The following is a 15,438-nucleotide window of genomic DNA, read 5'->3' as shown; positions in this document are numbered from 1 at the left end:
AAAATATTAAAATATTCAAGTTTCAAATCTTAAATTGTTGTGAATTTGATTACTCTAATTTATTTCAAACATATTATAATTCATCTTGACCAATGTAAATAAAAGATACTAATATAGAGTATATAAATCAATAAATTACTTTCATTATCGAGAATTAAAATGTATTTTCAGTTTGAAAGGAAACGTAAATTAAGCACTTTTATTTGTTCTCTCAAAAAATTCTAATATTGAAAAAAAAAAAAATAAATTCAAAATTAAATCGACAAAATATTAAATTTAGGTCAACAGAAGTTCTGGATTTCTTCCTCACTCGCCCTCTTTCCATATTTTTCAATAATTATTTCTTTCGATAAGAACATAATCCAGTTTAGCTGCCTCATATTGTCTCATTGTGTAAATGCTTCTCATTATTTTTTCTACTACCTTATGTGTATGTGTTAGTGCTTCATTCCCCTTTACAAAATCATCTCATGTTGCTCAAATGGTGTACGTGACATGTACGTTGCACAACAAAAAGCAGAATTTTGAGCTGAAAATTTCCCCTTCGCATCATTTTCTGTCTGTGTATGTGTAAACAGTGAGTAGTGTTGTCTTATGTTACTACACAATTCGTCTCTCATTGCTTAATATTTTTTCTAACGAGACAGACGTGTTTTCAATTTTTTTCCTGTTCTCTGTCCAAAAAAAAAATATATATTTGAAAAAGAGAATAAAAAAAACAAGAACAAGAATTTAAAATTTTAGAATGAACTAAGAATCAGTAAAGTCAAGTGCATCGAGGAAGCAAGAGACATTTTTTGTTGGACATAAATAAATAAGACAAAAAAAAAATAAAATAAAAAATATCTTGTGAATTTTGGAAGTGAACTTTTTGAACAAAATAAAAAAAAATAGTTTATAAAATAATAACAATACAGAAAATTTAGTGAATTCATATCAAGTGAATAATTTCTTAAGGTAAGTCCACTTATTTTCAATTATCTCATCCGACAAAAATTGAAAGTGCGATCAAATTTAAAAACCGTAAAAATTCAATTCTTAACGCTACTTAAAAATATTCGCGATCTGCAAAAAATGCTGATAGTTTAAAAATTTCCTAATTATTGTACAACAAGTTTTTATTGGTGATTTTTATGACATTTTCTGCTGCTCATAAGAGAAGGAAAAATAAGAGACAGTCGTTACGTTTGCAATAATCTTTTTAGAATCGCTTCTCGCTGATTAAGCTTGATGTGTTTTTCAAGCTTCTCAATATTTTTATGACCAAAATGAATGAGTTAAGAATCATTTTTATGATTTCTCGAATTTCTTGGAAGTCTGGACTGTCGTTAATTTCTTCTCAGATTCTTCATTCCTCTTTCACTAATAAAAATATAACGTTAAAGGATATGCGATCTGCACACACGTATGATGATGCAATAACAAAACGCAAAGAATGATAAAGACGATTTTTTGCACCCTCAGGCATTGCATTTTATTTAAGATTTTTTGATCATTTTCTCGTTCGTTTGTATTTTTTTTTTCTTTCGAGAATCCCATGTGTATAGATATACTTTACTTGCATAAGGCTGTAAAATGTGAATTAAATTGAAGTTTTTTTTTGTAAAAGAAGAAGTGAGGAATTTAATGGCAATAATTACAATGCCTGGAAATTATTGCATACAGTTTTACCGTGCGATATTGAATAATAATTATTGATAAAAAGGAGGTATTTTGTGGTATTTGTGATACTTTGTCGGCGTTTTTGGACAACATAATATAAGGAGGTTTTAAATATTATGTTAGCTTTTTGTGGGAAAAATTTGTTTATTATCAATGATAAACATTGAATAAAGAAATTTAAAACAATAATTAAATAAACCAAAAAATGTGAAAATTTTATCAGCTAAGTCAGTTATAAAATTAAATATGTCACTTTTGTTTGAAAAAATTAAATTTTTTTTTTCCATATAGATTTGGAAAATTTCTAAAAGGCATATCTAAATTAAAATTATAAAAGTAAAATTATTTTCAAATGTTTGGTATTTTAATTTCAAATAAAATTTTAATTTTCAATTTTTTTGAATTATTGTTTTATTGCTTTAAACATCTTTAAATATAACCATATAAACACAACAACCATCCTCTAATTCACACATTTAAACTTAAAAAAGTCTCAAATAACACAAAGGTCCTCTAAGAATGAATCACCAAGAGACGTCCATTAAATATTACCAAGAATTCACATAAATTACCAAAAATTGCAGTCATCCTCTCAAAAATATTATGATTAGAAAATTTTATGCTTCTATGCAAAACAACCCAAACAACTTTTTGAAGGTCTCTCGGAACAAATACTAAAGACATTAAAGTATGGCATGTTGGTCCATAAAACATTTAACTCTTTTTTTTGTTTTGTATTCTTTGAGCTTGGTTCCAATATTTCCTAAAAAAATATATATATATATTTAAGAAGAGAGAAAAAATTGAAATTACAAGAAGCATAAAGTCATAAATATTATGTGCCCAGAATCGAACTAAAAGAAAAATCAACAGCAACAACAAACAACATGAAGTAAATTTCATTCTTCTAATTTTCATTTTTTTCCTCTTTCATTTCATTTTACTTGATTTTTTTTGTACTTTTTGGCAAAACGGCAAATGAACAAAGCAGCAACGAACAAGAAATGAAAAAAAAAAATTGAGCGCCAATGTTGTTTTTTTTTGGAAACCTTTGCATGTTAAGTGTTTTTTAATAAATTAAAATTAAGTATTTTTTCTTTCTCTCCTTCTTGTCTCATTTGGCCTAAAACATTTCATTTCCTCTCTCACATTTTTTTTTTCTTTTCATTCCATGTAAGTTTTCATTCACTATGGAAAAATATTATTAAATTTATTTTAATTCTCTTAGTGCTGCAAAATGTACTTCTTCAATAATTTAATTTGTTCCGTGTGCGTCGACATTAACGAACATGGAAAAATGATCTCTATAGGCAAATGGGCCTTTTTGCCGACGGAAATGTTTGCATTAAGTATTTGTTGTCAATATGATGATGGATGCTTGTAATGTAATTTAATGCAATAATTTACTGAAATTAAGTCAGTCTGATCCTGATATCAGAAAAAAAATTTTAAATTGTTTAGACATTTGTTTGTATTTAAATTCATCTAAAACTGTTTTTAACTTTATGATAAAAAAACTCATTCCAATACCAATTCATGATTAGCATTCCATGTTATATTACAACCTGATCACAACAATGTCACCCGAAATTCTTCACATCCATTGAGATTAAAAGACCACATTCTGTTATGTCGTTTCTACTCAGTTAACAATCATTGTCTTCTTCGTCATAAAAAAGAATTACAAGTCTTTCTCTTCAACATCATAACGACCATAAACGCGATACAAGTTTCTTTTATTTCTCTTCTCATTTTATTTATTTATGCCTGTTTACCCATTCCCGAAATAAAACGAACAGAATAAATTTGTTGTATTCATTTTATTTCTGGTTCTCATGTCCACATAATTTTTTTTTGTTCTTGTTGACTATAAAATGAGAGAGTTATTTTTCGTCTCGTGCCCATCGAAAAAATTTGATTTCATTTGGATATTAACATATAATTGAGTTTTGAGCACTACCACATGGGTGATCTGTATAAAATAAAATAAATTGCTACTACTAATAAGCGATGATACATACATGTGAAAGTATTTAGTACATAAGGAAATGAATTAAAACTGATACACTTTCAATTACTTAACGATCATTTTTAAGATCATTAAATTGATGATTTGCTTAATTTTTTTTTCTTCATCTTTTCCTTCTATTCACAGATTTCACAGTTAATTTCATGATCTAAACTTTACTTAATTGAACGAGAAATAAACATTGACAAAACCACGATGTCATCACAACCCCCAAATTTCCTACCATCTGACATGGAGAAGGCAGCAATGCAACATCGCCTTAATATGCAATTAAATTTACTCCAACACTTACAAATGCAATTAATGGCTGGTCTGGCACCTCCACCACCATCATCACCGCCATTAAATCAACCGCAAAATTTATTAGCGGCCGCTGCAGCAAGCAATAATTTGCAATCAATTATGCACCCATTTTATTCGCGTTTAAATCAGCAGCTATCACCACCGCCACATCCACATCACACACATCATCCGGCTTTTGACATGAATAATTTAAATAGTGAATTGATGAGAATGAAAAAATTGAAAACGATGGAATATGAGGCAGCTATGGTGCAACAACAACAGACACAGAAAAAAAATGAAAATTCGAAAATTTCACACAATAATAGCAGCAACAATAACAACAATAATAGCAACAATAACAACAATTTTCCAACAATTCATCATGATGTTACTCCTGAAAAATCTTCAGCACCAATCCTATCTCCACATCATCAGCAATCACCCCAGCAACAGCAACAACAACCATCAGCTGATAAAGTTCGTAAACAACGTCAAATGAATGCATTTCCATCAAACTTAGGAACAGCATTTGTAAATCCAGCAACAGGAAAGAAGCGTATTCGTTGCAATGTCTGTTTCAAGACATTTTGCGATAAGGGAGCACTAAAAATTCACTTTTCAGCCGTTCACCTTCGAGAAATGCATAAGTGTACGGTTGAAGGTTGTACTATGATGTTTAGTTCTCGTCGTTCACGTAATCGACATAGCGCAAATCCAAATCCAAAGCTCCATTCATCAAATTTACGCCGTAAAATTTCACCACACGATGGACGAAGTTTCCAGGCTCGTACAATGTTCTTTCCACCGTCGTCTACAGCACCATCAATGAGTTATAGCGCTGTACCACAAATGCAACATCCATCATCATCTCAATACGTCAATCAACCATCAGCATCGCCGTCAATCGATTCGATTAAATCGAGTGAATTTAATGATACGAAAAGTGTCAGTGATTTCGAGGATGATGGTGACATTTCGGTTAATGACTCTGAGATTTCATTTGCACAACATCACAGCGGCATTAATAATAATAATGTAAATAGCAGTGACATCGAATCACAAACAGAACCGCATGATTATAGCGTAAAGAAGAGTTCATCGCCATTGATTCGCGTCAAAAGTGATGAGTATTTGACGGGCGGCAAGATGGTTTTATCATTACAACAGCAACAACAAATGCAAAATGATGACCTTTTAAATACAAGTAATAATAGCAATAATAGCAGCAACAATAGTTCAAAACGTAAAAGAAAAAGTCAAAATCCAATTAAATGCACTAGTAATGCAATCGATATGCTTATGGAATCAAAAATGATGCGCTATAATGATCCACACGAGACAATTGAAAAATCAATAGGTGATAGTTGTAATAATGACATGGATATGGACGCTACTCATAATCAATCTGCTGAGGCTGAAAACATGACACTCGATTTATCGTCAAAGTCAAAAAACTCGAAAGCATCAAATGACGATGATGATGATAATAATGAGGAAGCGGCAATTGACTTACGATCTAAATCACCAAAAAACTCACAATCGAAAGACGATGAAGAGATCAACAATAATTTATTAGCTAATAAGAAAATGTTTGGACCAAAATATCCACCATTTAATTTTTTAATTAATTCCATTCTCTCGAAACCGTCAGCGACGTCAGATGGCGAAAGTGAGAGCGACGATGTCAGCTCAACAAATGAAAACGAGGATAATCGCTACTTTCAAGAGAATGGATCATTTATTAGTGTTTTTTAAGTGACTCAAAGACTTATGTTTAATTGTGAAATGTCCTCGCTTCATTGCATGAATTTTGTCTGAATTAATCAGCTCAAAGATCATTGCATTGAATATAATTGCAATAAGAAATCTCACTATCAATGGTGATCGTCCAGGAAAAAAAAATCATCGAAAAAAATTCAAATTTAAGATCAAAAAAATTATTCAAATTTTTCGTAATTTTAATTATTATTTTTATTAGAAATGGAAAAAAAATCGGGAATCTCAGTTAAGTTTAATAATGAAAATGAAATTTATAATTAGAGAAATGTGGTAAACTTGTAATTATAAGTAAAATCATCAGACATCACAGCTCAGTTTTATTAAATTAAATTGTACATTCGTATTCAATTGCAATATTTAAATGTCTTCGCAATTAAAAAAATTTTTTGAAAAAAAAATTACGTAAATAAAGAAATTTAGAATATCATAGAATATCCTATAAAGATTACTATAAAAATAAAATAATTATGAATTATTAAGTATAATAATTATACACACACCCTAGCTTTTAAATTATGTATAATGGAATCAAATTATCAAAAATATCAAATTTAAGATATTAAGGAACTATAGATGAAAAATTAAAATAAAAATTGAAGGAAAAATTAAAATTATTCAAAAAATAATTATTTTTTATATCCTGGTTCTAATTTTTTGATTACAGATATATGTCGTTCACAACCAGATTAGTTTCTGATTGAACTACAATCATTTAGCAAATAACTCTTTTCACAACATTTTTGTCATCATAATTTTGCTCTACATTCATTTCTTTTGATAGTAACACTATAGAACATTAATCCATGTTCGTGTACATTGGATAATCATAATCATGCTCATTGCAGAGAGGATGTTCATTATTTTTTAGAGTCCTAAATATTTCTATATTGACAGTTGATTCTATTCGCAACTGCAGTACTTAAACTTTTTAAAGAGACAGAATTTTTAATTTTTTTCTCCCTTCAGTAAATGTTTATTCCTCTTATTTAATATAAAAAATGTTACAATTTTGCATTAGCATTCATTGAGTTTAAGTACAAAAAATTGTTTAATCATTTTTCTTTCTCATTCACTCTTATTAATGGGAGCATTTTGCCTTAGTTTTAAACACACGTTTACATCCAAATGATGAAAAAAGGCATGAATGATAGTCGTGATTTAAAATTTAGAATAAAGGGTTATGAATGGTCTTGACGAATAATAAATATAAAAAAAGAATATAAAGGAGAGGAAAATGTAGGGTTGCTTGGTTCGTTAATGCAATTTTCAGAGGTTTTCACTTATATGTAACATCCATAAATAAAAATTTTAATTTTAAACTTCATTCTTTTTAAATAAACCCGTTTCCATTCCATATTTTGTCACAACAAAATTCATATTTTAATTAAGCTCTTTCCTCCTATTTTAAATCAAACAAAACAGTATACAAGCAAACAGAAAATCTATCACATTCATAACCAAATAAAAACGATGAGGAAAAAAGAAGAGTTTTGTAAGATTAATTTCAATTAAATGGTTGAAAAAATGCCAAAATAGAAGAAAAGAGAAGTGATTGAAAGATCAAATGGCATGAAGTGTACAATAATAGGCCCATAAGTGGTGTCGTTTGTTCATTTCATGTTATTCATGGTCTCCATCATTCATGTATAATATATACAGATGTGAACATATCCAGAAATTGTTGTAATAACAAATGATTTACCGTAAATCATAATCATCATTACATTATGACCATTGCCATGTTTTGTCGTTTTGCTGCTGATGATGTTGCAGACATTACGTCTTATTGCACTTTTTCTGCCTTCTTTTTTTCACTTTTTCTCGTTTTTCTTTTGTTTCTATTTTCATTTATTCATTTTCATTTTCTACACGTATTTAAGGCTTATGTTACATTATCTTGCTGTAAATTTAATGGAATTTTGTAATAGTTGGTTGATCTATAATTTGAGTGGTCTCGCTGTACACTAGCATGCATTTTCCCATTTTTCAAATAAAATTTTATTTGGACAAAATAGAACAGCAAAAAGCAGCAGTGTATCAAATACCAGTTTGATTGTCGATCAATCGACCCTAACAAACTGGGGTCGATTCCAGCGAAAGTCTAGTCAATTTTGGTACTTGTTCGCTGTTTGTTGTCACACCAACTCGGTTTATGCATTCACGACACACAAATTATGGCTAGGTTCATTATATTAGTGTGTATAGTCTGGGTCAAACCAAAGTCTTGACACTAATAATTAATATTCATATACAGACTAACAGCAAACGGACAGAAATCCATCGCATTATAAAATCAATCCAAACAAAATAGATTGTTGCAATAAAGTCCTATTGCATTAAGTTATGAAAGCCAAAGTGAATAAGAAAGATAAAGCAAAAGAAGGTAAAAAGAAGTCTTAAGATCATCTGTAGAAGATTCATGTTGATTGCCACAAAATGAGCATTATTAATTATTAGTACTGTAACTAATTTTTTAAAGTCTACTCACATTGTACATGGTAATGCCTGATGCTGCTGTTGATGTGTTCAGCAATTCTTTCATGCATGATTCTCTACAATCTGAATCTATTGAGTTCATCATAATGAATTCTTTTTGTCTACATAGACTGCTATCAGATTCTCATGTCTCTGAATGCTTCGTCACCTCTTATTTTACCACACGAGCTTGTTTTATTTAAACAGGCAGTAGAAATAACAGAAATGTTTACTATTTACATTCTCAATATTTGTACCATTGGCAGACGCTGAAGTGCAGAAATCCACAAAACTGTGACAGTCAGTGCTAATTTTTTCCATTTCGATTTCTTTTCTGTCTGTTGATTTTTTCAATTCTTGAGTATGTTGTTTTAAATGATGGTGATTATGACGACCTTATGCACCTTCTAAGAAGCACTTGTGAACTTCAGACACTTCTTATAGTCAATTTGCTACCTGCGTCCAATAATTTATGTCAATATTTTCGTGGTTGAATAAAAACAACTGAAATTTCGAGAGGATAGGTAAAGAAAGAAGAAAATTATGTATTTAACATATTCATTTGCAAATATCTTTACAACATACGGCTTTGTTACGTAAAAATTATTTTATTGTTCTTAAAGATTAGGGGGTATTTTATAAATTTATAAAACTTGATTCCGTTCATTAAACAGTCGAAATATCTATGCTTCCGAAAAATGACAAATTTAAAAATGATTGGACTTAAACCAGTGACTCTCCGGTTACCATACTCAAATTTGAGTCAAGCACTTTACCTATTTAACCAGCATGATACTTAACTGCATAAATGAAAAGAACCATCCAAATATAGAAAGTATGATCATTGACTGTTAGGGATTAACAATGCAAAAAAGAAACTTTCTGATGTGAATTTCCTTGAAATCATCTCAAGCAAAAAACAGCAATCACCCTTAAAAAGAAGAAGTTGCAAAAAATTTTAATGCACTGCCACACAGCAACAAAATTGAAAAAACAGCATAGAAAAATCCTGAGACCGTTGAAATTTGTTGTTTTATTTTTAACAGCAACAAAAAAAGTTGAAAGAAAAATTAACAAAATGATATATGTATCCCATTGCCAAGCAACAGCCAGAGAGAAGACAAGGAGAAAAAAAGTAAAAGAGGAAGAATATATCAGCAGCGAAACATAATGCATTGCAGCATCTATCCTAAGTTAGACAGTTTAAAATGCAGCATTAAAAAGGGCAACAAACAAATCGCGTTCACAATGCAGAAATGGATCGTTTTTGTGTGTGGAGTGGATGATGAAGAATAAGAAGAAAAGAAAAATCGTTTTCACAGAAATCATTTACAAATTAATTGATTGGGCGTTTCACATGTGAATGAGTGAGATGAAATTTTATAGTCATTTTTTTCGTTGTTCTTATTTTTCTTGCTCGTCTTTTCCTTGTAATTTTCATTCATTCATTTTCTACTAATCGATGCGGTTCCTTTCTATCTCAACATAAAATGCGATTTTTATACGCTTTTTGTATTTTTTTTTGTCTTGATTCATGACATTTCACAGAGAGCATTCAGAAAAGAAATTAAATATATAAACGGAACGAAAAATGCAATTTTGAGAACCTTCTTAGGTAGTTTGGCTTATGTTTGATGCTGCTCCTTCTAAATGCCATTTATATCGTCATTTATAAAACACTCATTTAATGAAAATCGTTTTCGTTTGTTATAATTATAGTCCGCGCCATTCAATTTCCTGGTGGGGTGTTTTAGGGTATTTAAATGAATTTTCAAAAATGTCATTTCTTAATTTTTTTTTCAAATCTCTAACTAAAATTTAAAGCTATTGCTTTATTTATCATCTTAGGTATTTTGGAATAAATTTTTCCGATAGTGATTCGATACGGTACGACATGGTAAGGTACAGAACTGATAACTGGTCGACTGATACATCGAGAGTATGGAGAAATAGTACAGGATTGTACTAATATCGTAATACTATCCCATAACATTGATGTACTGTTGGGAAAGGTATACCCTTTGAAATAACAAGTGTATCATTTTGATTTACCAGAGCCATAATTAGCCCATGTTTTAGCGTTTTTAATCCACTGGGTCTTAAAGCTCACCTAAGAGCAATTTCTTCACTTTACTAAAAAAACTTAATTTTTTTGAAAACCGATAAAACCTCAAGGAAATAAACCATATCAATTATAATGTGCGTTTAGTAACGTTGCTTCAAATCAGACACACAAAAACACAGCATCTGGTTGATTGACTGCTTAAAGTCTCAATTGACATCCAAAAAAATACAAAAAGTCGATTATGTCTGTGCCTCTTTTCTGTTTTTGTGCATTTCTAAAATTAAATAAAAGATAAAACTTTGTCTTGATGATGATGATCAAAATTACAGGCATTTAATGAGAATTGTTCTTCTCTCCTCCTTCAATGTGTGTGCTTGTGTTTATGTTGCATTATTATTATTTTTGTGAGCTGAACATACATAAACAATTTTTTTCATATTTTGGTGAAGACTGAGATTCTTAGAATTAGACATAAATTTTTTTATACTTTTTCATTCGTCTGTGGATGGTCGTGTTGATGAGAAATTCTATGAAATATTAAAATATTGAATGTCATTAAACAAGACATGCCAAGATATATTTTATGATGACAATGACTTTTAATAATTTTTCTCTACCCTTTATTCAGTTTATGTGCTTGACTTTATTAATGCTAAGTACTCTTCTTACTTGTTCCATCTCGCTTATGTCGACATTAATATATTCAGTTTTTTATTGATATTTATAGTTAATGCTCATTTAAAACATTTAATATGAAATAATCGTAGTGGATTAAGTGCTGTTTATAATAAATTTGAGAAAGTTACAGATGCAAAGTTGGATATAAGAACATGCAGTTTTTGACTTTTTAGAGATTTGATATCTAAGGAGTTTGGCCCTTGGCAATTAGTCAGTTAATTGTACATAATTCATTTAAAATTGCAAAAGCTTTTTTGCCAAGTGATAAATTGCGAAATTTCTAAGCATAGCCATGATATTTTGACCACTTAAACAGGAAACAATGCTCATCATATGACTAATTAATCACTAATAAATAAATAAATAAACAAGTGCAAATTTAACACTTATTAGTCTAATTAGAGTATCTTCAAAAAATGTTAAATTTCGTCTCGTTCAACAATCAGTCAGTCTTATAATTGTTACTAATTTTAACACAAAAAATCTTCAACAAATCGGAAACTTCAACCTCAAATGGAAATTAAAATTTCTGATGACTTCATGTTAAGTTTGTAAAAAAGCCTTCAATTACTTCATAACAAAAAATATTTATTTTCAAGGTTCCAAAAAAAAAATTTCATTGTTATGTGCACTTACGGCACAAAATTTTTTTGAAAATGATTTTTTTGTGAAACTAACAAATCATTTTTCAATTTGTTCACATGTCATTGAGCTAAAATATGTTGCTGTTCAATTAAATGTCACAACAAGTCATCGTTGTTGCATCAACAAGCATTTATGTTCATTTTTAAGAGGGTTTGGTGATGATTTAAGGTTAGATTGATTCGTGTGCGCAAAATTTTTCAAAGAAAGTCTTCTGGATACTATATGGCCACTGATGCAATTTCAAATTTAAATATTTGGATAAACATGTGGTGGACACCTGAATGATAAATTTGCAAATCAGAATATTAAACTGTACTTCAGTCACCCATTTCAATATTTCCACATCATCACATTCAATTTTTCACACATAAATTACATCTAACGACATCGTCAAAAATTGATGGGAGAAATGTAAAGATTTCAGAAGAAGATGGGCAATTTGTAAGCACGTCGTGAACATCACAATAAATCTCTTGACAAGTTTACTAATGTAGAAATAAATTTTAAAATATATATACATGTATATTTATAATGGCATCTCAAGAATTAGAGGCGACGCATATAATTGAGTGAGAAACGTTTTAATTATCGTTAAAATGTCAAAATAAAATGAAATGTATTTTTGTGACACCCACAAAGTGCTCTGAGTTCATTAATGTTTCACATTTAAGTTCTCATACGGGAGAATTGTGACAAATAGATTATTAGTAAGCACGCTTTTGATCTTTTCGCGTGGAACAAATGAAATGAAAATTAAATAAATTTATTTAAAGAGATGAGAAAAAAGGGCACGAGCACATGCCAATGATGATGGGAAACAAAAACACATGACGGTTTTGAGAAAAATATTTCATCTCATTTTAGTGTTACGGGAATATTTTTACATATATGTTGTAAAAGAAGTCACAAATCAGAGAGATAATTTTGTAGTTTTCTGTTTGTGTTTTAGATGTATGTGGCTACGAAAACACAAAAATTCATGCGCCAAACCATAACAATTTTTATGCATTCCATCTACTTCATAGATGGGGAACCTTTTTGTATATTAGCACAATTTGACATTAGAAAAAGTTTCACGACATACCAGAATTGTTTTTTCATAGCACTGATGGAACTGGTAAGAATCAAAAATATATCGACTCGTCAATAGCTGTTTTTTCCGTTTTGCGTTAACTGCTTCAGAAACCCTACGTGGATCTAAGAATAATTCATTATGTGAATAATGTGAAAAGCCGATTAATAAAGAAAAATGTTTACGCATCAGAAGAGAAGAGAAATTTTTAGTGGAAAAGAAAAACCAGAAACACATTCCATAAAGACATATCATCATCATCATTATAAAATTTCCTCAATACAAATCTTTTCATTAATTAAAATGTTTTATTTTTGTCTTTTTTAAATAAAAAACACGACTTGCACAGAGAACGAAAAACTTCCACGCACCACCAACATATTTACAAGGATTCGAAGAAGCTGATTTGCTTATCTCTACATACGTATAAAATTCAATACTGTGCCATCTTTTCCCCGGAGCACCTGTACCGTAACATTGGTGTACCTAAACCAGTGAAATCGGCTCCAAAGGTATTTATACTATAATTGAAAATTAATTTTACGTAAATTAACGCTTTATCGTGGAAGTTAAAAAAATTAAAAATATCAAGCACAGGAAAATTTCTTTCAATTTTTCGTCATCACGGCGTCGTCGATTGAATAAATATTACTTCAATGTGATGTGATACTTATGAGTATGTGTAATTATTATTATTAAACATTTCAAACAATAGAAAAAGGGGAAAAAGTATTTAATTTATTTATAGAATGAAAATTTATTTATGATGCTTTGCTTTTTTTACAGTTGCACATTAATGAGAATTGTAGATGAGTTTGAATGGCACTTGCCAATAATTTATACAATGAAATGAAATCTGAAAGGATTTTTTTCTGAAAAAGTATATAGAGTTTCGTTGTGATGCGATTGTGAATGATACTTCCGAGTGACACAAATAAAGTAGGCTCCACTAAATCTTTTCGTTCATATGACTGTCAAATTTTGGCTGCTTCGATTTGGTATTGATAAAAGAGATCTAGCGGAGCCTAAAGAATGCATTAACTTAGCGTGTTCCTTTCTTTCGCTCGGGACTTAATGTTATGGGTGTATTCAGGAAGATGGGGGAGTTAGGGGTTTGGAAGTTTCATTAACATGTTTATTTCCAAATATCTATGTTTTATTTTTTAAACTCTTCAAAGATAAGCATTCAACATTGAAAAAACCACTTAAATTAATTCTTTTTTACATAACTTTAGCTATTCAGCATTCCTGATTATAAAGATTAAAGAGTCAATTTCAATGATTAGCCTTTTCATGATTTTATTCTTTTCATTTTCATACTCCAAGCTAATTTTCATTAAATAAATAAATCCAACGCACCACAGACAGAACGAGACTAGGGTAGGAAAAATGTCAAACGTAATTACAGGGTAAGTCAGTCGTAAATAATACAAAGGCATGACATCAAAAGAGCAAGAAATGCAATAAAATTGAATGAAAAAAACAACCTTTTCTTTTTAATTTTTATGATGCATTGAAAGAAAATCAATTTTTCTTCAACATAACGAGACATATCTCGAACAGAATATTCAACAACAACAACAGTAGTAGGAAAAAAGTTGAAGTCAAATTTTAATATCCGGTGTGCGTGCTTAGCATTCTCTTGGTACACATTGAAGAGACTAAAAGAATTGCACGCTTTCATAATAAAATCAATTATTAGTGTTGTCACGAAAAACAAGTAAGTGAGCCTTAAGTTGAGTATGAATAAGACGAAATTCACAATTTTGTTATTAAATATTCTTCTGTATTTCTAGATGCTCAGGCCTGCTGTTTTCGTCTGTACATTATAGCTTGTCCAAGGCTACAGGCTTGCATTCTTTGTCTGCAGGTCTACAGTTATGGATGAACCCTAGTTCTAATATACCTCAGATACCAAAAATCTCAAATGCTAATTTTTTAAATGTACAGTTATATAATTAATAATTAAAACTTCCCATCATGTTTGGTGGAGTATTACTCTAGTAAAAAATAAACAAAAAAGAATTCCGTGATACAGTGCTTGATAAGTTGTAACAACTATTTAATGCGCATAATTTCATTCATTTATTGATTTGTTATGTAATCAAGCAATGAATAAGGATGAGCCAAACACAAAAATAAAATAAAAGAGAATGAAAATTAATCTTTTTTCAAGGAAGTCGTAAGTCTTCAATGAATATTTCCTCAAAGAAAATGTTTCCACAATTTTCATCCTTTTCTTTGTATCGGTGCATTAAGTATTTTATTATTCAATCTTGATTTACCTATACCAATGTTACGAAAATAAACATTCATTCTGCATACCGACACGTATAACATTATCAAAAATTTATGTGAAACAATTAGATTGAAGACTGTGATTATGCTTATATTGTTATGTGTATTGATACGCAAATAACAAACATTTAAGGATGAAGAGGTAATTGTTTCGAAAAAACAACCTTCTTGTTGATTCTTGTTTTAATTTTAAGTTAATGCAGTGGTGGACAACCTTTTATTTTTGGTGGCAAGCCTGGAACAAAAATATCTATGTTATATGGTTCATGGCATTTTCAAAAAAATTTGACGGCACACTAGTGTGTTGTGGCACAAAGATCATTGAGCTAATGCATTAATATCTTCATTAATTTAACTCTAAAAAAACTATAATCGTCATCTTTATGAGTCATAATAATATTTCATTAAAAAAACCCCAATAATGATCAAATGTATTTGACGATCTATCCA

General features: G+C 29.8%; 1 protein-coding gene across 1 annotated transcript; it reads left to right on the top strand.

The window, feature by feature from the left end:
* The first annotated feature begins 644 nt into the window (after window positions 1-644).
* On the top strand, window positions 645-6,275 carry LOC139095870 (myb-like protein M). Its single transcript, XM_070647409.1, has 2 exons — window positions 645-957; window positions 3,818-6,275. The coding sequence occupies exon 2, from the start codon at window positions 3,887-3,889 to the stop codon at window positions 5,729-5,731; it is 1,845 nt and encodes a 614-aa protein (XP_070503510.1). The 5' UTR covers window positions 645-957; window positions 3,818-3,886; the 3' UTR covers window positions 5,732-6,275.
* The last annotated feature ends 9,163 nt before the right edge of the window (window positions 6,276-15,438 follow it).

The sequence above is a fragment of the Chironomus tepperi genome, unplaced genomic scaffold (assembly GCF_022539635.2).
Source record: "Chironomus tepperi strain 1889 unplaced genomic scaffold, CSIRO-AGI_Ctep_v1 contig_376, whole genome shotgun sequence".
Classification (NCBI taxonomy): domain Eukaryota; kingdom Metazoa; phylum Arthropoda; class Insecta; order Diptera; family Chironomidae; genus Chironomus; species Chironomus tepperi.
The sequence above is the reverse complement of the archived record's forward strand: the minus strand, read 5'-3'. Positions and strand labels throughout refer to the sequence as shown.

What these genes read in the sequence shown, in the direction of transcription:
- LOC139095870 (XM_070647409.1), top strand. Translation starts at nt 3,887, where the DNA reads ATGTCATCACAACCCCCAAATTTCCTACCATCTGACATGGAGAAGGCA.